This window comes from Fusarium venenatum (genome assembly GCF_020744135.1).
Source record: "Fusarium venenatum strain MPI-CAGE-CH-0201 chromosome Unknown EDB82scaffold_1, whole genome shotgun sequence".
Taxonomy (NCBI): Eukaryota; Fungi; Ascomycota; class Sordariomycetes; order Hypocreales; family Nectriaceae; genus Fusarium; species Fusarium venenatum.
Genome location: NW_027072129.1, coordinates 6,500,000 through 6,521,058, shown reverse-complemented (window position 1 = coordinate 6,521,058; position 21,059 = coordinate 6,500,000). Strand labels below are relative to the sequence as shown.

Genomic DNA, 21,059 nt, shown 5'->3' with positions numbered 1-21,059 from the left:
TCATCCACCCCTGACTGGACCATTGTTAATGTATTTATAGATGGATTATAAATTACTGATGTCACTGCACGTTCTGGAAATGAGTGCAAAAGGCGTATATCCTGAAATGCAGAGGGTAAGTGGATGTTGGTGTTGGTCGTAGATGATCACATTATCAAACATGTCTTCACTTATACAGAACGGTTTCTGGATACGATTTAACAAGGCTTGAGGGAAAAGTATATCGTAAAAGGCATCCCTGCGCCTTGAGTTGAACATTAATCTATCATGGTGTTTTACAAAAATGGCTCGAAAAGTGCAATCAAGAGCTTGGAAGCGGCTATTTACCCCTTCATCCTTTGCACCTAGTAACTGGCAGGAGCAAGTTAGTTGGGTGTTTCTAATTTCGGTTTAAGGTTTTTAATAACTAACCTTTTCTCCACAATTATCCGAAATGTATTCAGGTCGTTTAAGCAGCGATCTCAACACCACCAGTAGCACCCATAGCCTAAAAACATCGTGAGCCATGAGAACTTCAACGCAAGGGCTATTAAATGAACTTACTTTCTTCAAGTCGCCATAAATGGCAAATTGGCCTGCAGTGAGAGTACCGACCATGAAGAGACGGGCACCGATACCAGAGTAAGAGCCACGGATACCGAGCTCCTTACCGATCTTGACGAGACGAGAGACAGTGCCCTCACCGGGGAGACCCTTGGTCTTGTTGATCTTGGAGAGCATGGTGTCGGCGGGCTGAGAGACGATGGCAGCGGCGAAACCGGCAATCAGACCGGAGCCAAGGTTGGCAACAGTCTGCATACCGTCGGAGAGGTCCTTCTTGGGGAAAGTGCGGAAGACAGACTCAGAGACCTTCTCGAAGACGACGAACTTGGCCATGGTGTAAGGGATCCTGGAGCACAAGTCAGTTTGTGGGAGATGTGCGATTGAACCGTAGGAACTTACTGCTTGAAGAGAATGGGTCCGAAACCGGCGTAGAGAGCACCGACACCCTCGTTCTTGACAATCTTGCCGAAGCCAGAGACGAGACCGCTGGCGTAGGTGGGCTCAGAGACGAGACGGATACGGGTAGCCTCAAGAGGGCAGAGAGCGATATCGGCGAAGAACTCAGCAGTGGCGGAAGAGGCCAGGTAGACAGCAGTTCGGTTCTTGGAAGCAGTCTCGTAGCCGAGAGTGTCAATCCACTGCTGCTTGAAGAACTCGTAACCACCGAACTTCAGAGCACCCTGGAGGAAGTAACCGGCAAAGGTAGGGCCGACACCAGTGAGGAGAGCACCAGCACCCTCATTCTTGACGACCTGGCGGAAACCACCGATGAGACCGCGGTTGTAGGTAGCGGGGTCGAGCTGGATACGGGTCTTGACGCTGTAGGCCTTGTCAGTTGCTTATTTTTGGATAATGCGGTGCGCGAATGCTTGTCGGTTGTTGCTATCAAGGTTTGCTGCGTGGTAAAGTGGCCGTAGCAAGGCTATTGTGTCTCGCAATCCCGGCGCACAGAACCACCACCTCTGAAGCAATTGACGACGCAAGACTCATCGCATGGGCGATTGGAACATACACATCGACGGGGGTGAGACCACCGTGGGTGACGGAACAGCAGACAGCACCGGCAAGGGCGAATCGGGAGTAGAGGGCAAGGCCAGACTTCTTCTCAGGAGTCTCAGCCTTGATGTTCTGGACGACAGCGTCGACCTTGGTGGATCCGGTAGAGGCAGCCATTGTGAAGATGGTTATTCAGACGACAAAGGACTGAGGGGAGATTGTTGGGTGGAGTGAAGAAGAGAAAGGAAGAAGGGGGGAAAACCTTTTTGGTGTTTGAGGTTTGAGGTCTTTTTTTTTTTCTGGTCCCGGTCTCCCAGCTCGGGAAGACTCGGATAATCGGCGCCGGCGACTGCACGGACCGGGTCAAGGGGGTTCTACAGTGGCATTTCTGGTTTTACAGTGGCCAACATCCACTGAAGCTTCCCCACTGTTGAACAGGACCCGGGGTAAGCAGGACAAATTGGGGGGGATCCCCCCTGTTAGCCGCAAGAATGAAGCTGGGCTGTGACGTTATCTTTTTGAGAAAAGGCCGCTATTTGAATTTTTTGAAGAGATTCTAACTGGCCAACAGGTGAGTTACAGTATCAATACATGATAACTCACTGATATCACTCCTTCGACGCCAAGGCTTGAACGATCTCAAACATCAGTCACTATTCTCTCAAAATGCCAGATCTCACTGCCCGAGAATTCCTCGGACAGACCCACCATTCACTAACCGCTCTTCGCCAACGTGTCCATGGCATTGGCTGGATACTAAGACAGGGCAGGTTTTTTCTTCCTCCTTGGTTGCGTGCTCTGCTTGTTTATTTTATTACCGGCCCGACCAATGGATACTAAGCGATAAGCATGACTTTTCAGACCTTGACTCGGTGTCGGAGTTTAACTGACTTTGCGATGCTAGCGTTTCCTTGTAGTTCGACGTCATACCTTGATGTTTGTTTTCTTGACTGAATCATTCAAACATTCTTCGACTCAGTGATGGTGTTTCTGTTTTTCGATACCTCATTCGTTTGTTGTCGCAAATTTGTGACTGGTAACCACTTCAGTATGTCAGGTTTGTGACATGCGACCTTAACAGACACATCTCAGATCAATCGCCGATTTATCACCCTAAAGCCAACACTGAACTATAAACCCTGTCATTCTGGTTGGCCAAGCATCCATGGACCTTGCATTAGGTACCCTACGGCTTGTTCTTATCTTATCTCTGATAAACTCGATCATGTATCTTAGCGACCAACAATAATTGGCTAAATGTTATATAACTACATACCTAGGTCTACAGACACTTAGATAGGTAGATGTCTGTCGTTAAAGTTCTTGAGAGACTTGGGGCTTACAAAGTTACAGTAACTCACGATATGTTACTGCGTATTCAGTCAAAGTCACAGCAGTTGTACCTGAGTGTTAGCAATCTCGAACCACAAGTGAAAACGAACTCATGGAAGATTCAAGTAAAGGGTTCCAACATGTCATGAGGTTACTACTAAATCGTAATAGAATAAGAACATGGCTTTTTGGAATTTAATATTGGAATTGGTTGAACGAAAAGAATGCCATAAAATATAACAGTTGATGATGTAGCATGTGTACGTGACCTGTTATGGGTATACCTACTTAACTCAACCTCAATAATAAAAGTAAAATATAGATACCCTTACTTTTTGGTTCATGAACTATATTGAATTACGACTCTTAGCCACGGAGCCAGAAACAAAGTTAGTGACAAGCTTTGGAAATTGTGTACAAATACCAAATACTCTTACCCTCGTGGACTCGTTTTTTGTGCTCCTCGCTTCTCACCATTCTAATACTCAACAGTATGCCTCGGACCGGTATTTCATGCTCCTCATCGTTGGGCATCCGCCTTGATGGAAACCAGCGTCCATACGCTCCGGGCGACGCAATCACCGGACACGTCTACCGAAGGAATCACACTATAAACACCAATGCTTCAATCGTCATCTCAGTGTCGGGCAGGTCCAAGACCAAGATCGTACTCCAAGATATAGACTTCGGCGACACCAAGCGAGGTCGTTTCAACCTCATCTCCGCCAAGACTCAACTGAAGATCTTTCAGGGTCCTATCCATATTGGAGCGGGCGCCGACGAGCATGTCTGGCCTTTTTCTATTACACTGCCGAAATATGTCAATCCAAGATCCCTGAGAAACGATAAGCAGAGGGAGAGTTTCCTACCCTTGCACCAGGAAGACCATGTTCTCCCGTCAACGTATATGTATTCCTCCGACGGAGATATTCAGGCTTTCATCGAGTACTATTTGACAGCTACACTGAAATTTGGCGGGAAAAACAAATCTGTTGAGGCTACGCTTCCGATCACAGTGATGAGAATGCCCCTGAACCCTCCCATCCCGGATTTTGGTCTCAATCGGGCCCGGAGCCATCACAAGATCGTGGCCTATCGTCTCGTCCCGGGAACGGAAGAGACCAAGCTCTCATTCTATCAAGAACTCAAACAGATCCTCCAAACATCGAGCGTCCCCCTGCTTGCCTTCGACCTGATTGTTAGCCTCCCAACCGTTATCCAACTTGACAATCCAGACCTTCTACCTGTGCTGTTTCATATCATTCCAAGCAGAACAGCCACGAGCAAAGCCCTCCGCGATGTGCCACAACAGGTTGAACTGTCATTTATCTCTATTCGGGTTGTCAGGACCATAGATCTCCTCTGCAGCGGGATTTTGTCTCCCCATTCGAACGAGCGCTCCACAGAACTCGACCTTGATGTCATGGATACTCTTTCTAAAGCCAAAGGCGGCATTTACATACCATGTGCAAACGGCTCTCTTCCCGTCGATCTTAGGGGGATGATTGATTTGCGTCTCGGACGTCATGGCCGCCAGTATTTCAGGTCTCCATCCTTTACCACATACAACATCCGCCAATCACACAGTTTGAAATGGGAGTTCAGGGGGGCGATAGCTGGACAGTACTTTAAAGCAGAAGGCGTCTCTCCAGTAACATTGCTGGCCCCAAGTGACGAGCGAGAGTCAGGACGGGTTGAACGGGATGAAAAGGCCCCTTTGGCAAATCCTGGAGCAGCGAACGAACCATTTGTTGGACCCTCTCAACCAATACGGAACGAGTAATAAGTTCAACCTCCAGATGAAGATGTGGCTCTACCAACCTTTACTTGATAGTTCAAGAAGATGTAGAAACACTCCCGTCAGAGAAGCTTGGTGCTTAGACCTCAGGGGTAACAGAAAAGTTGACTGCTGGAAGCATTCCATACTATTTAGACTGAGCTTTTGGATTGCTTATTTTGATACCCTAAATCTTTAGTGGAAAGGAAGTCGGATGAACAATACTAAGAGAAGAAAAAGATACCCCTAGTGCAGTCCCCTGCTAAGCTTCGTTGTATTTTTGTCAAAATTCTATTAAAATCCTAGAACGTCAGGAAGTGCCTTCAAGATACATGGTATCATACAAGATCGCTGTCTCTTTCTTACTTGCCACCCTGCCAAAGAGCTTCAAAGCATCATCGTAAGCGTACCCCGTTGCCAGATCAAGGCCAATCCTTCCATCTATACCTTCTGTTCATGGAGTAACTCCTCGATCCATAATCTCTTTGAGCAATTCGGTAGGTTCCTCTACTATCCCATATAGGATACTTGGCCTCTGGCCATCTCTTACCTGATGGAACTCAACGAGACCGCCGGGTTATGAGTAGCCGGGCTTTTGCAGTCATCTATGAGCTTAGTTAAGTTGGAAATTTGCACCAGGGTTCTGGGTACGCCTTTGGTAGAGTCGTGGGTGGACAGCTACTCTTCTTAATGCTGAGTAGCTATGGAATCAGTTCCCACCGCTCCGCTTTCTCAGGGCCTCCCGATACAAAAGCGACCAAGGGAGCAAAATTCTTCACGTCCAAGTACATCCGCAAACCGATTCAGATGATAGACACCGTGACATTGCGACGACAGCATGCTGGTTCACTTGCACGATATCGAGATGCATGTCTAACTCTCTGCCATGAAAATCGAGGAAGCGGTCAATGATACCGTGGAGATCCTAGATCGAGAAAGAATCGCACAATGGTACGAAGATGTCAAGATGGATAGACATCATGTTCTCAGTCCCAGCCAGGTCTGGGAGTTTCGGTTTCACATTAGTTCTGTACTGTTCTGTACATCTCTGGTGGTTTAAAGTTATAGGGAAGTAGCTTTGATAGGGACAGTGGGACACCCAGCGTTACTTTTGCTTTTGCTTTTTGCTTGAGAGTTATACCCAACCCAGTAGTTTTGATCAAAATCACCAAAAAGCGGCTTCTGCCTCAACATTCCAGGTTATCCACACAAAAGAATAAACTTCATTATACCTCAGCACAGCCTCAGTTGCTACCTCGATTAACCTTATTCATAATGTTTGCTAGGTAACCATGCCCTGATCATCACAGTGCCTAATGCAGTGCCATTATCTTGCCATTACTGTGTTATCATATAAATTGTCAACTCTTTCCAATCCCTCACTGCCCTCTTTCCCTGTTATTTTCAGGGGACCTATGATGAACATACTTGGCATCGGAGAGCAATTACTGCATTCCTAAGACTTCTACACTTGATAATGATGCAATTTGTGAACTGAGGTCTTTACAAAATTGTCTATAAGTGCCCGTCCAAGTCACATAGCTAGCTTAGGTATCTACTGTACAGATAGAACAATAAAAACAGAAAGACTAGGTAGTCAACGAAATGGATATATTAGCGCCATCATATGCTCTTTTTATTTGTAGTTTAAGGTATCGAAGAGAAGCAAGACATATCGAGATTTGGACGCCGACGTCCCAAGGACAGGACAAGCGATCTTCCCTTCCACCCCTTAAGACAGTAGGTACATTCGTTATTGAAGAATGATACTGTAGATAAAATAATGCAGTCAGTTTGTTACCGGTTGGGTTACCTCCTATAATATAAAATATACGACAAGCGACATCCACTCATGTGCTGTAACGTAAACTCATGTGGTGATTGGATATCGGGCTTCTTGGTAATCCCGTCATACGCCACCAGCCCGCCTTATAACACCGAAATGGCTGACGCCAGCAGCTTAGGATGCGCTTACACAACCCTTGTTTTTCGCTGTAAATCCGAATATCTCGACTATTACGTAGAAAGAAATATTCGGACTTTAGAGATGAGGAATACTATAAGTATCGTGGGATATTCTCACTCAATGAGAATTATCATCACCATCAATCCACTCAGAACAGCAACTCAACAACAACCATCTACAACAACATCTTGAGATTTTTCCTCTTCTTGAATCAATCACAATGTCTCCTCATTCTGCTTCAACCACCGTCAATGAGCTCGTTACCGAGTATGCCGACATCATCAAGGGCAAAGTCATCCTCACCACTGGTGTAACACTCAACAGTCTCGGTGGCATATTCATCCAGGAAACCGCCTCCAAGTCCCCAGAACTCCTCATCCTGGCCGGCCGCAACGCTTCCAAACTCCAAGAGCTCGCTGAAGCCGTCACCAAAGACTACCCCAACGTCAAGACTCGCAACTTGATCGTAGATCTCAGCTCTCTGGCTTCAGTGCGCAAGGCTGCCGAGGAGGTCAACAGCTGGAACGACGTGCCCAACATTGACGTTCTAGTCAACAATGCTGGCATCATGGCTGTTCCCTACTCAAAGAGTGTTGATGGGTTCGAGTCGCAATTCGCGATTTGCCATCTTGGCCATTTTCTTCTTACAAACTTGATCATGGGCAAGATTCTCGCTTCCAAGTCACCCCGAGTTGTCAACATCTCGAGCAATGGCCACACTCTTGGTCCTGTCCACTTTGCGGATTCTCACTTCAGTGTAAGAATTCCTTCCCATCCTTCACGTCAAAACATGCTAATTTTATAAGAACGGCGAGACTTATAATAACTGGGCCGCCTATGGCCAAGCCAAAACTTCAAACGCTCTCTTTTCTGTATCCCTTGCTCAAAAACTAGGAAGTCGCGGCCTGCAATCTTACAGCGTCCACCCAGGGATGATCATGTCGACAGGTCTGGGAACTCACTTGGACTTTGGCAGCATGGACGGTGACCTCGGAGCTCTTAGTAAGCCATTCACCTCATCTCTCATCGCATCAAACTAACAACCGCAAAGTACAAGCTCATCGTGAACGAGGAAACACCGAAGGTTGGAACTTTCTTACCCCTGTTTCTGTTGACGTTGGCGCTGCTACCCACGCATTTGCTGCTTTTGATCCCAATCTCAGAGGTAAGAGGAAATATGAGTCCAACTAGAACTTCATGCTAACGACTCGCAGCAAACAACGGTGCTTATCTCTTGGAGACCAGAGTCTCTGACCCTTTTGTCGACTCCTACAAGTCTTGGGCGCGAGACCCTGTCGAGGCCGAGAAGCTTTGGAGACTAAGTGAAGAGCTTGTCGGGCAGAAGTTTGGATACTAAGTGGTTATGGCTGTGTTTTAGTTTATGCATTAGAGAGTGCGAACAGGCAGAACGGATTCCTTCTTTCACTCATGCCACATCTCTCATCTAGACTACTCTTCAAGCTTCTTGAATATGCGGATCGTCTATCATTGAGACATTTTTCAAGTCTCCTTGTATTGTTCTCTGAATTGTTTCTTGTAACTCTTTAGTCTATGTATCACCAAAATATCAAGTTTGTATATCCCTAATTTTGCCCAAAAACGCCCAGGTATCCGGTTCCAGCCCGACGCCAACGCCAAGACAACAAAAGTCCATATCCAAATATATAAATCCCATCATAAATATCAAAACTCCTTCTAATTCTCTCCTTTTCCACTAACTTCCCACTCTTGTATCACGGTGGGCTCCTGTACAGCACCGCCTGATGTCCCGCTCAACCACGCCCGGCAAGCCTCAAGGTGTGCATATTCAGCCTCGTCTTGGCCCCTCAGACTCCTCATCTTCACATCAGCGACGTCCAGAACACTTCGACCTGCTGCATCGCGAGCGTGCACATTCGCACCACTATTGACGAGTTGCTTAGCAGCTAGCTTGTGACCACAGCGGACGGCGATGTGCAACGCTGTTTCGCCTGCTCTGTTGCGAGCGTTGATACGTGCACCTGCTTTGATCAGATCTTTGATGATATCTGGGCCAATTGTGTAGTCGTCGTCTTCGGGGAGTTGTGCGGCAAAGGCCATGAGAGGTGTGTTGCCACGGATATCGTAGTGGTTTGGGTCAACCCCTGCTGCTAAAAGGCTCTCCAAGAGCGTTCGACGGAACTCCAAGCAACTGGTACTTGAATCAGAATATTTGGCAGCCTTGTCTCTTTTGTTCTTTTGATAGTTTGGCATGCCTTCCTTATCGAGGTTGTATTTTTGTGTGACGCTGACTGAGCTTAGTGTAGCGGCGGCGAGACATTGTAGTCCATTTCGGCCTTCCGGATCTTCGAGTAGTGGGTCGTTTACTGCGGCTCTAATGTATTCGAGGGTGCGTGCTTCTTGTTGAAGATCGGTTGTGTGGTAAGGGTCGGCGCTGTCCTGTCGCGACGTTGGTACTGGGGGGTCAATGTCCATAGCCTGAGTGTATGTTCTGTTGATTCCGATGGTGGGCTCTGGGATCACTGCGTTGGTAGGGGTCATATTGAATGCATCCCTCTTCTGGTAACTTGTAGGACCACAAAGCTGAAGTAGGTGGTTTCGGAGACTAACTGATTCGTCTCTGAGAAGGAGGATATGGGAAAAGGAACGGCCGTAGTGATCGCGTGCGCTAAAGTCGAAGCCTTTCCCAGCGAGTATATCCAGCAGGTGTTGCAGATAAATTCCACTGTTAAACCAGGAAGTGTGCAACACGTGTAATAGTGTCTGTCCAGCTGTGTTTTGCTCATTGAGAATAGCCACGTCTTGAACTGATCGGATTGCTTCAAAAAGCTCGTCTCCCATGAACCTCGCCGCCATGAGGTGGAAAACGGTGTGACCAAACTGGTCACGTTCCTCGAACGAGGAGTTGTTGACAGCAAGGGTCAGGGCATTGTAACCAGTCTCGGAGAAGCCCTGCACTGTTATCCAAGCTGGTTCCCTGAGCTCCTGCATAGGCCGGCAGAAACATGACTTTTTCATATGCTCCTCAGTACCTTCAAAACATGTATGGTTGTTCTGGGCGATGTCGTCGATGCATAGAAAGTTGCCGGGCATGTAGTAAGGGCCGTTTGGTAGACAGACAGGAGCATCTCGGTCTCCTAGCCAAGAAGTCATAGTCGGTTCCTCGTCGGATATGGGCGAGAGACTGGATCCTCTTCGACTCAAGGGTGCTGTATATCGTTTAATAAGACGCTTTACTGTCTTGACATATGGGTGATCATAGCCTTTGAGCAGGCTTTGAAATGTCCCTGTTGTGCAATCTGTCGACGTAGTCATGAATGTTGGTCGTTGCAAGAAAGTTTTAAAATGGCTGTTTTCTTCTTGCTCCCGTGCTTGAGCGGTAGATCTGCTTGTGTTATGCCGTTGAGGCTGGGAGTATTGGTTGAAAGGTGGAACTTCGAGTGAAGCCCTAGTAGGATTTCGAACAAGATGTGGCGTTGGAACAGTGTTGAGAGCAGGTATTGATCCTGGAGTATCTTGCATGGGAGATGAAATTGAATTATATGTTGAGTTGGTTCGCGTGGGGGAAAGCGACAATTCTTCTAATCGCCGTGCCATATCACCTTCATTTCTTGGGTGAAGCCATCGTGGTTGCTTGTTAAGCATGGCGTTGAGCGTCTTGTGGGCCGAGTCCTGACTGTACACCTAATGAGCATCAATCCAAGCATAAAAAACCAGGAATCGCATACCCAGGTACTGTATCAGGTGACTTTGCATGTACAACAGCCACTATTTTATCCAAAGGAAGTGTGGTGTAGAGATATAGACGTGACATTTTGCGTCGTGAAGATGAGTTCCAAAGTGGTGGTCTACCTGTTGTGGTGTTGTTGGAGCCGCTGGGCGAGGCGGACGATATTGGCACTTGCAGGCCAGGTCCAAAGGGCGACGTTGCGCTGTTGTTCATGGTGGGCTCTTTGATAGCTGTCAAAGCAGCAATATTAATGTTGGCCTATAGATGTAGCCTTGCAATGTCGAAAAAGTACGCGATGCTCCCATGATACAAAGCAAAGGAAAGCACAAGCTTATAAGTCAGCACCCTCTTGTGCTACGGGTCAAGGTGTTGGTCGGCCAGAGGCAGTGAAAGCGTTGAAGATGTGTAATGGGTGGTGAAAGTGCATCTCGGCTGGCCTCCAAAACAGGCCGGAACCAGGGCACAAATAGCCAGCATGATCCGTACAGAAGAGGAGAGAATATGGACCTGGAGGGCTGAGCTGACCACGTTGGAATGCAACGGGAATAGGTGGTTTGCGGCCCGTTGCCGTAGGTGTGTTGCTGCGCCCCATAGCTCGCAGGAGGCCTGATGAGAAATGCCAGAATGGGTGGTTATGTGAGACAAGATGTGTTGTAACTGGATAATATGAGGAGCCTAGTCCCTAGGAAGGGAACCCAAGTGCCGCTTTCGTTGCATTGACGTGATGCAAGTTGTTAAAGATGCAGATTGATGAATCTATTGCTGATAAAGTTGTAGCTTTGATCTTGATACATGATGGTGTTTTACAGTGGGAGCCCCTCCAGTTACAGTACAGTACAGTGCCTAACCGCCCAAGCTACTGCGACCACTGGCCATTTCAACATCAGGTAACGATTATGAGTTTGAAAACAATTATCCAAACAAAACAAGAAATTGTTATATGGCAAATCTAAAGGGACGGGAAAAAACCTTGCTCTCGTCATTATTCACCTACATTCCGATTTTTGAAGGACTTTGGTCATCGGCCTGATGTCAGTGAATACAGAGATAGAGGCGCAGCTTCATAGGTGACGGCTGTGCGCCTAACTGTGGCTCCAAAAGCCCAGCATTGCGCCACACCACATCAACAAGGCTTTTCGGCGACACCATCTTGCCAAGTCCTCATACACATCTTCAAAGTGTCCATCTCTGTCGATATATGTATGATGTTTACAAAACGAATTTAAATATAGGCCTCTTCTCATCCTGTTTTAGGTCTCTAGTGCTGTTGTTGGCACCTGACTTGTGTCTAATCATTGAGAGTATACTACCTACCACAAGCACTTCTTCAGGATGATGTAGATATCCTTTATGATACTGCCAGAGAGAGATATAATTCCTTAAGCTCTCGCTTATCATTATTCCGATTCAAATGGTCTAGGATCTCGCTAATCAATGACCCTCGATTATGTCATCATCATGTTTCGAAACATCTCACCCGCCAAGCACCATCCATGTATGTCATCAGCCCTTGCATGCGCCGCCTTATTAGTGAAACAGCCGCGCCCAAGAATTTTCGCGGTGTCATCTAACTTCAAGCAAGTATTCATGGCTATCCAATATCCAACGCTTTAACCTATAAACAGTTGCGAGTCGGTGAGAATCATTCGTTTTCTTTCCTTCCTGCGACCATGGCGTCATTCCTTTCACTTCTGGGGCGTTGGAAGTTTGAAGCCATCAACGGCACTACACTCGTCCCCGTGAGAGTCAAGGTACGCACCTGACTACTAACCGCCACAGAACAACAAACTTATAAAGAAAAAGGCCAGAGATAAACGACACTACCTACTAGATAGGTAGATAGAACAATATGGACGCAGTATCATCACCCTTTGTTTCTGTCAGAGGGGTCAATCCTTAAAACTACATATGCCATCCCACCACACACTTCCATCTCCTTTGAACAAAGCTCATCGTGGACTATTATCTCGAGACGACACCACAATTCTCAATATGGTGGTATTTTCCTTTATGTCCACAAATTGTTGAATTGACTCACTCACCGCCAGCAAGCCACTTCCCATTTAAAGCAAGCCATCTTCTAGAACTCGTTCAGAGACATTCACACGCCCCTCTGTCATCCCGCATTCCAGTCAAAAGAGGTCACCACAACGGCCACAAGCCACCTGTTTGACTTTACCTTGCCGAGTGTCCCCAAAGTTTTCCAACAATCTGGGTCAAACGGCCCCTTAGTCTGTTCCTTTGTTCTAGCGCCGTTCCACATGGAACAGAACGTCGAGGAGATAGAGTTTGGAACTGCTGTCACATGCAGGAGGGCCACAAAGGAAAAAGACTGTAGTTCACGTGAAAATGTCTAGTCCAGCTTTCTTTCTAGCATTCAGATGCGTTCAAGTGGTACATGGTTAAACAGAGAATATAATGGACATTTTGACTTCACAGTTCAGGGATGGTTATTAAGGTCATATCATTAATGAAATGGTATCTCCAATAAAACAAGACAATGTTATATCCAACTTCATAACAATTCTTCTACCACTACTTGGCAAGCGCTCAAGTCGTCTAAATCATACTATATACATAGTGAAGCTTATTATGTTGTAATAAATAATGAACAGCAAGGGAAGATTTTATGTTCCATGATGCATTTACAGAAGAATGGCAAAGATACCAGCAGCGGCGACAGCCATCTCGACACCGAAGCGAGAGGCACCAGCGGTGACCTCGACGGCGGGAGCGGTGCCAGTAGGCTGGTGGTAGGGGACGGTGGCAGAAGGCTGGCTAGGAGCGGGAGCCTTGTAGCCGCTGCCGGTGGTCTCGGCAGCAGGAGGAGCAGGGTAGTGAGGCTTCTCGGGCTGAGCGGGAGTCTCAGGGTGCTCGGGCTTAGCAGGCTGCTCGGGCTGGGCAGGGTGCTCAGGAGCAGGGTAGTGAGGCTTCTCGGGCTGAGCGGGAGTCTCAGGGTGCTCGGGCTTAGCAGGCTGCTCGGGCTGGGCAGGGTGCTCAGGAGCAGGGTAGTGAGGCTTCTCGGGCTGAGCGGGAGTCTCAGGGTGCTCGGGCTTAGCAGGCTGCTCGGGCTGGGCAGGGTGCTCAGGAGCAGGGTACTCAGGCTTGGCGGGCTGCTCAGGCTGGGCAGGGTGCTCAGGAGCAGGGTACTCAGGCTTCTCAGGCTGAGCGGGAGTCTCAGGGTGCTCGGGCTTGGCGGGGTGCTCCTCAGAGGGAGTCTCAGGGTGCTCAGGAGCAGGGTACTCAGGCTTGCCGGGGATGACAACGGTAGGGTAAGAAGGAATCTCCTTGGTACCAGTGGCGTAGACAGTGGTGCAAGGAACAGTCTCAGTCTTGACAGATCCGTAAGGGCAATCCTTAACCTCAGGGCCGCACTCAGTAACAGTGTAGACCTTGGTGGAGTAGGTGGTCTTGGTGGTGTAGAGAGTGCTGGTGTTAGGAGGAGCGTAACCGGTAGGCTTGGAGGGGTGGCCCTCAGTGACGGGAGCGTAACCAGTAGGCTTGGAGGGGTGCTCCTCAGTAACGGGGCAGACAGTGGTAGAGACGGGGTAGGTCTTGGTGGTGACGGATCCGTAGGGGCAGTCCTTGACGGAAGGAGGGCACTTGGTGACGGTGTAGACCTCAGTGGAGTAGATGGTCTTGGTGGTGTACTTCTCGGGGTTCTCAGGAGAGTAACCAGTAGGCTTGGAGGGGTGCTCCTCGGTCACAGGGCAGACAGTGGTAGAAACAGCAATGGTCTCAGTGACGGTGTAAGGGCCGTGGCTACCAGCAGGGCAGTCCTTGACGTAGTCAGGGCACTTGGTGTAGGTGTTGGTAGCAGTGGTGTAGACAGTCTTGGTGGTGTAAGGGACAGTAGCACCAGTGGTAGAGACACCGTTGGCACCAGTCTGGGTGGTGTCAACGGGAGCAGTCTCGGTACCGGTAGGAACAGAGTCAGTCTTGGTGTCGACGGGAGCAGTCTCGGTACCAGTAGGAACAGAGTCAGTCTTGGTGTCGACGGGGGCAGTCTCGGTACCAGTAGGAACAGAGTCAGTCTTGGTGTCGACGGGAGCAGTCTCAGTACCAGTAGGGGCAGACTCAGTGGCAGTATCAACAGGGGCAGTCTCGGTACCAGTGGGGATGGAGTCAGTCTTGGTGTCGACAGGAGCAGTCTCAGTGCCGGTAGGAGCAGACTCAGTGGCGGTGTCGACAGGGACAGTGGCGGTGTTGGTGTCAACAGGAGCGGACTCAGTGCCGGTGACAACGGTGGCAGGGGCAGTGGCACCCTCAGTGGTGGTCTCGTCGTCGCAGTCCTCCTCAGTGGTGGTGGGAGCAGAGGTCTCGGTGGTGACATCGGTAGCAGCATCGGTAGTGACACCGGTAGCGACATCAGTGGTCTCGGTACCAATCTCGGTGCTCAAGGAGACATCCTCAGTCTCGGTGCCGGTGGTGGCAGTGCCAGCCTCGGTGGAAGCAGTGCCGGCCTCAGTGGTAGCGGTGCCAGCCTCGGTGGAAGCAGTGCCGGCCTCAGTGGTAGCGGTGCCAGCCTCGGTGGAAGCAGTGCCGGCCTCAGTGGTAGCGGTGCCGGCCTCAGTGGTAGCGGTGCCGGCCTCAGTGGTAGCGGTGCCAGCCTCGGTGGTAGCAGTTTCGGTGGTGGTGGGGATAACGCAAGTGCAGGCCTCGTTGACAGCCGCACGACGCTCAGCCTCGTTGTCACCACACACAAGTGGAAGTTCGCTGATACCGCAATCGCGGAAAGATGTCTTGGTACCACAGAGAGTGAGATGGTTCTCCTGGACAGCCATGTAGCAAGGGTCTTCGAGCTCACAGTCGCAAGGCTCGGTATCGAGACTCCGAGTCTCGAAGGCAGAGGCCAGGCCAAAGGCCATGGCCATGTAAGCAGCGGTCTTCATGTTGGGAGAAATGTACAAAAACTGTAATGAACGAATGGACTGCGGTGAACTCAAAGAGTTACTTATTATCCGCGAAGACTGGTTTGTAAGTGAGTGACAAGAAGTGAAGAGTGGGAGAAGGGTATGGAGGTCGGGAGCGGCTGTTTATATGCAAGGCAGGCCTTCTTTGCTCTGGTCCATCCTTTCCCCTTGTCTGTTTGGCCCCGAGTTTCCTGCGTGGGCTGTTGGGTGTGGGCTATCATCATCCCGGACATTTGCTGTGGCTATTCTCGACTTGATAGTGTGCCTGAGCTTGCGTTAGTTCAAAGCGCTATTGATGGAGATGGGGCACACAAACTTGGGCAGATGGATCCAAGCCTGATGGAGAGCCAAGCTACCTGTGCTTGGTGCCGCATGGCCGGGTTGGCCGCTGATTGCGAGCGTTGTCCATAGCGTCAGGTTAGTAGGAGGTTCGGTTGGGAAAACAAAGGATGCCTGGATGAAAGAGAAAGTCGTTAGCCACTTCGGTAATGGTGCGCTGAAGTTCAACTGATCAGGGCCCACTTCGTCTCAACGGGGGTGTCCCCTGACCCCTGACTAAATCGTGGCTTTTCTAGCCTCATCTGGCTACTTTAGCGGGAGTCGCGTACAAACGCTCGCCGAAGCTACATTGGAGCAACAACGGGCTGGGATTAAACACATCCAACCGCCTACTCTGCTCAAGCCTGGACATGTTTCTATCCTGTTGGCAGGTCAGTAGAATGAATCGCTGTACAGTAGTTTTTTCTCGGCCGTCGCACCAGAGACGCCGGTTCTGCACACTATTGCAATACATGGGCAGTTTATCCACCTTCAGCTGCGTCTAGATAATCGATAACTCGGATACGAATAACCTTCAGCTGCATCCTGGCTGGTCTATCGTTCCATGAAGCGTAGTAGTCTGTTTTTGCAATAGGGGCAATTCATTTCCTGGAGAACCTTACAGAGTCAGTCTGCGCAATTTCCTTTATTGATGGCAGTTATGTTGCTTCGCATTGTATCTTTGTTGTTTACTTTGCTTTGACATTGTACAGCGCTTTGTTCATTTCTATTTTCGTTGGTCTATCTTCAGTAGGTGACTTGAATCTTGGGAAATTAAGAGCCCAATTTAGTTTTGTTAGTGGTTAATGGACGAATACGATATACTCTATAGAGCAAGAAACGAGAAACAGAGAGAACCACAACTTGCCGGTTTTGACAGTCGACGGATCACTGATCGACATGATGACCATTATATGATCGACGAAAAAGACTTCTGGAGAAGAATTAAATCGATCGTGATGGTACCTTCGGGACCGTTGGAATCGGCAGCTTAGGTCCATCCATAGGAGCCACTTTAGTGAAAGATTTGCTTGAAAGAAACCGCTCATGTTGGTTGACTTGGAATTGACTGACGTCTTGAATTAAAAAAAAAGAAAAAAAAAAAAAAAAAAAAAAAAAAACTCCTCTAGCCCTTGTTCTAGGGTATGCCAGAGAATACCATTGTTCAACTGCTTGGATGTTCTCGTGCTCTGTGCTGCTTACATTGTGTACAGTGTGCCATGTATAGTATCACAGCCTTCACTGTCAATGTGCAAAGCGTTGTGATACCTAACGGGTCCCACCAATTGCCACTCCGAGAGATCAACAGTGAGAGTTCGGGTACCTGACAGCATGCATATGTTAGCGTCCAGTCTCCATAGCACGAGAAAATAGAGGAAAGTCTGGCTACCCAGCCAAAAAATGCAGCGCGTCATTGACAGACATGTGCACACCACATGGACGGACGGTTTTTTGGAGGCTTGCATTAATCCAAGGGGGAGATTAAAGAAGGATAAAAAAACTCAGCCGCCACAAAAGAAACGGGTATCGAAAGATGTGCTAAAAGAGAAAATCGGATAATACTGTAATTTGCATCATTCGCGCTGTGGCGTTTTAAAGAGCCCAATCAGGTTTGCTGGTGTCAACGCTTCGCCCACTTGGCTCCAAGCCATTCATCCGCACCTGACAAAGCAATCAGCAGGTAAAGGAGGGCGTGATTTTATGCATTTGCACAATAGGGGAGTAAAAGGGGAGGGTGAGGAAGAAGACGTCTTCTAGAAACTGGCACATCGCAATGTATGGCTTGCTGGTATTCGGCACTTGCCAACCTGGTGACTCTGTATTAACAGCCGTCATTGATTGACAGGACCTTTTGAAGATCTCGGAAACGTCAAGTTTCGACATCATCCGGTCCAATTGTCCAATTGTCCAATTGAAACTTCTTTTGTGTGATGGATGTGAAGGGCAGTCAGTGCTTCAGATCCTTGACTATCTATTCGGGTTTTGTATAATATCATTGGTCCATATAGTATCCATATCCCTACTTTTTGAATTGTGCTTTCTCTGTGCACACAATGCAATCATATTAAAACTGACCTGACTGCTTACAAAGTCGCAATGCAAGGCATATCCGGACGTGGGTCTCCGAAGTGGCTATTGCAACCTTGAGGGCACACACAAATCGCAAAGATCTAATGAATCCTTGCCCATGATATCCACGAGGGTCTAGATTCAATTCAGCTTGACTCGGCACCCCGAACCGAATCATTTGAACTCGCTCTCTTCAACTGCAGATGACTGAATCGCCCTTCAGCCTCAAAAAGTGCGCCCCCTACAGCTCCCGCTCTGAGACGAAACAAAACAGTGTCTCCCGCGAAGCCGCATTCCAGTCTGGTTTTCCCACGTTTCCATTGCCAAGTGAATCAATCGTACCGTTCTTGTTCTGCAATGGGCATCCACTTTTTCGTCCATGTAACCCCTGTCACCGTAAACGGGTCAATTAGCGCTGTGCACCAACAGCGATAGCTCCATGCGGGCGTGGTCACTCTCAAACCGCCCAATTCGGTGTGCTTTTTCCTTTTTAGGAGAACTGTTGTGCTGTTCATGGACGATATAGATAGGTTGCAGGAAAAGGGGAATATAGTATGTCAGTCTGAGAAGAACATGTGATTTGTATGTACATGCATGTTTTGACTGGTATCTCAAGTGCTCGTTCGTCCGTCTCTGTATCAACTAACATATCTCATCAGTATCCACGCTCAGACCTATCAATCACCGTACAAACCAAAAAGCAATGTCATTTTCAAGTCGTTGCTCTCGCCTGCTCCGGTGCCTTGCCACAACTGGCCTAAAGATCCATCCTCTCCATTCATCCCAATGCCTGTCCTCGCTGTAGATCGTCCCCCTGTCTTTGCACTCCGCTCTCGGGGCATCGACAGGGTTACCGTCTCCCCTGTCAAATGACGAGGTCCAGGCCCAGATGAGGCAGAGCTGAAGACAGGGTATCGGCGGTCTATCGAATTTGGTTTTGATAGTCTGGTCGACTACTTTTCTTGGCCAAGTGCACGTTTATTTCGAGAATTTGGGCTTCCGAAGTGTCTTGAGCGTTCCGGTGAAGGTTCTTCGGGGGAGGAAATGAGGCAATAACATTGACAATCTTGCTCAATACTTGGAATGTTGATGGTGGTGTTGAATCTCTGGAATAAAGAAATAGCAAGCCCCACGAAGGTTGTATATTTGATGTTTCATGACGCTGCAGAATCTCCACAAATTGCTGACACCTTCTTTCTGCCTCGTTCATCCATTGTTTATGCTCAATTTTCAAGCTATACTACATTTATCACGACTACATCGTGCTGTATGCCAATTGTCCCTCTGTATGGACTTTTGAGAGATAATGATCTCAAGACTGCCACGGCATAACACCACTATGCAACCCAATCCCAAAGCCGTCTAGCAAATCAGTAGTGCTGCATATAGCAATTCCTCCTACCACTCCCTTGATGTTCCACTGCCCGATCTTGTCTCTGTTGCTGTGTTTTCTATCATGTTGTTCCACCAGTCTGATATTGAGTGGATAGCAGTGGATGGATGGGTTGCCAATCAAGCAGTGTTGACACTGCTTAGAGTACCAGAAAAATAACCTCTGAAAGCATAAGAGACAAAATTGACATGTTAGTTGATGTTCTTTAGACTATAGTTCTTAGAATACTTATTTTTATATCCTAAGACTTAGGAGGCCAACTTTTCTGCTATCCACTATCTAGACACTGTCAGAATGCATACCGAAACAGTCTTCTGTTAAAGAAAAGCTGCATATATCTTACCTAGACGCCGTTGCCAAACATTAGCTAGAGACTTATCCTGTCACCCGGGAATGCCGTTGGGAAGGCCGTCTATCTCCAACACCATACACCCACAAACTCGTCATTTTGGTGGCCCGGGACCTCTCCATCGTCCGTGAGAGGCATTCTGAAACGTCAAAAATGACGTTGACTTTCGAAGTTGTGCCCTGTATAAGCATCGTTGGGAACCTCAGTGGCTCCTTGTTTAAGATCTCGTGATATGGCAACTCGTTAGAAGCTTTGGTCAGTCCATACTGTAGAGAAGTCGCCGATAACCCTGGTATATGTCTTTAGTCATGTTATTAAGCTTAGAGTTACTTATTCACAGCCAATCGGTCATTAAGATTGAAAAAATTCGTTGATCTGACCTGTAGGTTAAGTGGTTGTCTGGTCTACAGGGTAACCGACTTTGTCATGTATCGTTCAATACTTTGATCAATTTTGTAGTAAGATTAGAGTCAATTAATTATTGCGATGAATTTGAATACGAGAAATGAATTACAATTTCCAGTGACAAATGTCTTTTTTTTTTTTTTTTCTTCATGATTTTGTTGCGCAACGTACTTTGTGGTGATTACCATCGTTGTTTCAATTTACAAATTGCTTCACAACGGTTCAGGCCTCACAAGGCTAGCCCTACGCATGTCCCATAAAAAGAAGGTCACTAATCAAACTGACGTCCTGTTTCTCTACCCTACCATTTGCAATATTTTAGATGCTACTTGCTCTGGTGAAGTGTTTTGGCGGTCTTCAGAACCTCGTTCACAGCCGTTGGTTGCCTCTGCGTGGGGCTGACATCGGTACTGAAGGATTTCTTCTCGTACGAGATGCTGGTTGAGTTATATCCTTATCGTAATAACTAGGACCCAAAGTTCCAATAATTCTCGGCAAGGGAAAAGGTAGTACCTACATAGCCGGCGAAAGCGGTTCACGACCGAGAGAACTTTGGTGGCTAGGATTTAGCTGCTCATGGCGGCCGTCATGGAGTTACATCTGTCATGATGATTGTGGGGTCTCCCGAGCCCATCATGAGATATACCTAATCTTTGTCCAAAGTACTAGCCTGAGGATTAGAAAATTTAGCTGCCAGAATCATGAGAGACGAAACGGGTAAGTCAGCTTATGATATTTAGATTAATATTACCGGGCGAGCGACCACCATCCCGACCGTTGTTACTTGGTCTACATATCCCTTGATCGGTTGCCTCATCTACCCATGCAGCCTCGTTACAGATAACCTTTCCCAACCTTATGTCACCATCTATGGGCTGGGATAAGGATAGAGAGGCTAATAGGTCATTGAGAATGAATCACTACAGAAGAAAAGGAACCATTTATTTTGGTTAATATTAAGATAGTGGTTATAGAAAAGTTCCATAGCCTATTAGGGTTGAGCTCATAGACGTTTAAATGATCTTGCCCTGAAACTTGCCTCAAGTCATGCTGTTAATTGATTGGCTAATTAGCCATTGAGTTGTCATGATGGCCATCTTCAAGTTGGAGAGCTGAGGACATTTCTCCATACAACAACACAGCCCTTTTACCATGATGAGCAAAGGCGCAAAAACAGGCTGTTGAATTGCAGTAACCTATTTTCCAATAAGTGAATCTTGAAAATAAATTAATGGAATACCGCCATATTGAACATTCATGATTTCTTGATGCTTGTTTGTACTTTGGT

The 21,059-nt window shown here is 47.8% G+C and overlaps 6 protein-coding genes across 6 annotated transcripts; 3 read left to right on the top strand and 3 right to left on the bottom strand.

Moving 5' to 3' along the window:
• Positions 1–182: 182 nt before the first annotated feature.
• EDB82DRAFT_488379 (mitochondrial carrier domain-containing protein) lies at positions 183–2,053 on the bottom strand. The gene is made up of 5 exons (XM_025729955.2): positions 1,556–2,053; positions 943–1,362; positions 544–889; positions 412–487; positions 183–351 (listed from the first exon to the last, which is right to left on the bottom strand). Exons 1-4 carry the CDS (start codon positions 1,714–1,716, stop codon positions 449–451), a joined length of 966 nt encoding a protein of 321 aa, XP_025589128.1. The 5' UTR covers positions 1,717–2,053; the 3' UTR covers positions 183–351; positions 412–448.
• Positions 2,054–3,217: 1,164 nt separating this feature from the next.
• Positions 3,218–4,822, top strand: EDB82DRAFT_551333 (uncharacterized protein). The gene has a single exon (XM_025729956.2). The coding sequence runs from the start codon at positions 3,365–3,367 to the stop codon at positions 4,652–4,654; it is 1,290 nt and encodes a 429-aa protein (XP_025589129.1). The 5' UTR covers positions 3,218–3,364; the 3' UTR covers positions 4,655–4,822.
• Positions 4,823–6,614: 1,792 nt separating this feature from the next.
• EDB82DRAFT_488371 (uncharacterized protein) lies at positions 6,615–8,092 on the top strand. The gene is made up of 4 exons (XM_025729957.2): positions 6,615–7,371; positions 7,421–7,616; positions 7,666–7,779; positions 7,829–8,092. The coding sequence occupies exons 1-4, from the start codon at positions 6,835–6,837 to the stop codon at positions 7,969–7,971; spliced, it is 990 nt and encodes a 329-aa protein (XP_025589130.1). The 5' UTR covers positions 6,615–6,834; the 3' UTR covers positions 7,972–8,092.
• On the bottom strand, positions 7,865–10,799 carry EDB82DRAFT_63182 (ankyrin repeat-containing domain protein). The gene is made up of 2 exons (XM_025729958.2): positions 10,322–10,799; positions 7,865–10,269 (listed from the first exon to the last, which is right to left on the bottom strand). Exons 1-2 carry the CDS (start codon positions 10,534–10,536, stop codon positions 8,310–8,312), a joined length of 2,175 nt encoding a protein of 724 aa, XP_025589131.1. The 5' UTR covers positions 10,537–10,799; the 3' UTR covers positions 7,865–8,309.
• A 1,723-nt stretch (positions 10,800–12,522) lies between these two features.
• On the top strand, positions 12,523–15,261 carry EDB82DRAFT_63146 (uncharacterized protein). The gene has a single exon (XM_065610022.1). The coding sequence runs from the start codon at positions 12,960–12,962 to the stop codon at positions 15,240–15,242; it is 2,283 nt and encodes a 760-aa protein (XP_065465691.1). The 5' UTR covers positions 12,523–12,959; the 3' UTR covers positions 15,243–15,261.
• Positions 15,262–16,638: 1,377 nt separating this feature from the next.
• Positions 16,639–17,024, bottom strand: EDB82DRAFT_488350 (uncharacterized protein). Its single transcript, XM_065608331.1, has one exon. The coding sequence runs from the start codon at positions 17,018–17,020 to the stop codon at positions 16,754–16,756; it is 267 nt and encodes an 88-aa protein (XP_065465690.1). The 5' UTR covers positions 17,021–17,024; the 3' UTR covers positions 16,639–16,753.
• Between the last annotated feature and the right edge of the window lie 4,035 nt (positions 17,025–21,059).

Coding starts and splice junctions, on each gene's coding strand:
- EDB82DRAFT_488379 (XM_025729955.2), bottom strand. CDS start 1,716: ATGGCTGCCTCTACCGGATCCACCAAGGTCGACGCTGTCGTCCAGAAC. Junction 1,363..1,555: donor GGTCTCACCCCCGTCGATGT/GTATGTTCCAAT, acceptor CAAGGCCTACAG/CGTCAAGACCCGTATCCAGC. Junction 488..543: donor TTTATGGCGACTTGAAGAAA/GTAAGTTCATTT, acceptor CGATGTTTTTAG/GCTATGGGTGCTACTGGTGG.
- EDB82DRAFT_551333 (XM_025729956.2), top strand. CDS start 3,365: ATGCCTCGGACCGGTATTTCATGCTCCTCATCGTTGGGCATCCGCCTT.
- EDB82DRAFT_488371 (XM_025729957.2), top strand. CDS start 6,835: ATGTCTCCTCATTCTGCTTCAACCACCGTCAATGAGCTCGTTACCGAG. Junction 7,617..7,665: donor CGGTGACCTCGGAGCTCTTA/GTAAGCCATTCA, acceptor ACAACCGCAAAG/TACAAGCTCATCGTGAACGA. Junction 7,780..7,828: donor TTTTGATCCCAATCTCAGAG/GTAAGAGGAAAT, acceptor AACGACTCGCAG/CAAACAACGGTGCTTATCTC.
- EDB82DRAFT_63182 (XM_025729958.2), bottom strand. CDS start 10,536: ATGAACAACAGCGCAACGTCGCCCTTTGGACCTGGCCTGCAAGTGCCA. Junction 10,270..10,321: donor TCACCTGATACAGTACCTGG/GTATGCGATTCC, acceptor TTAGGTGTACAG/TCAGGACTCGGCCCACAAGA.
- EDB82DRAFT_63146 (XM_065610022.1), top strand. CDS start 12,960: ATGATGCATTTACAGAAGAATGGCAAAGATACCAGCAGCGGCGACAGC.
- EDB82DRAFT_488350 (XM_065608331.1), bottom strand. CDS start 17,020: ATGCAAGCCTCCAAAAAACCGTCCGTCCATGTGGTGTGCACATGTCTG.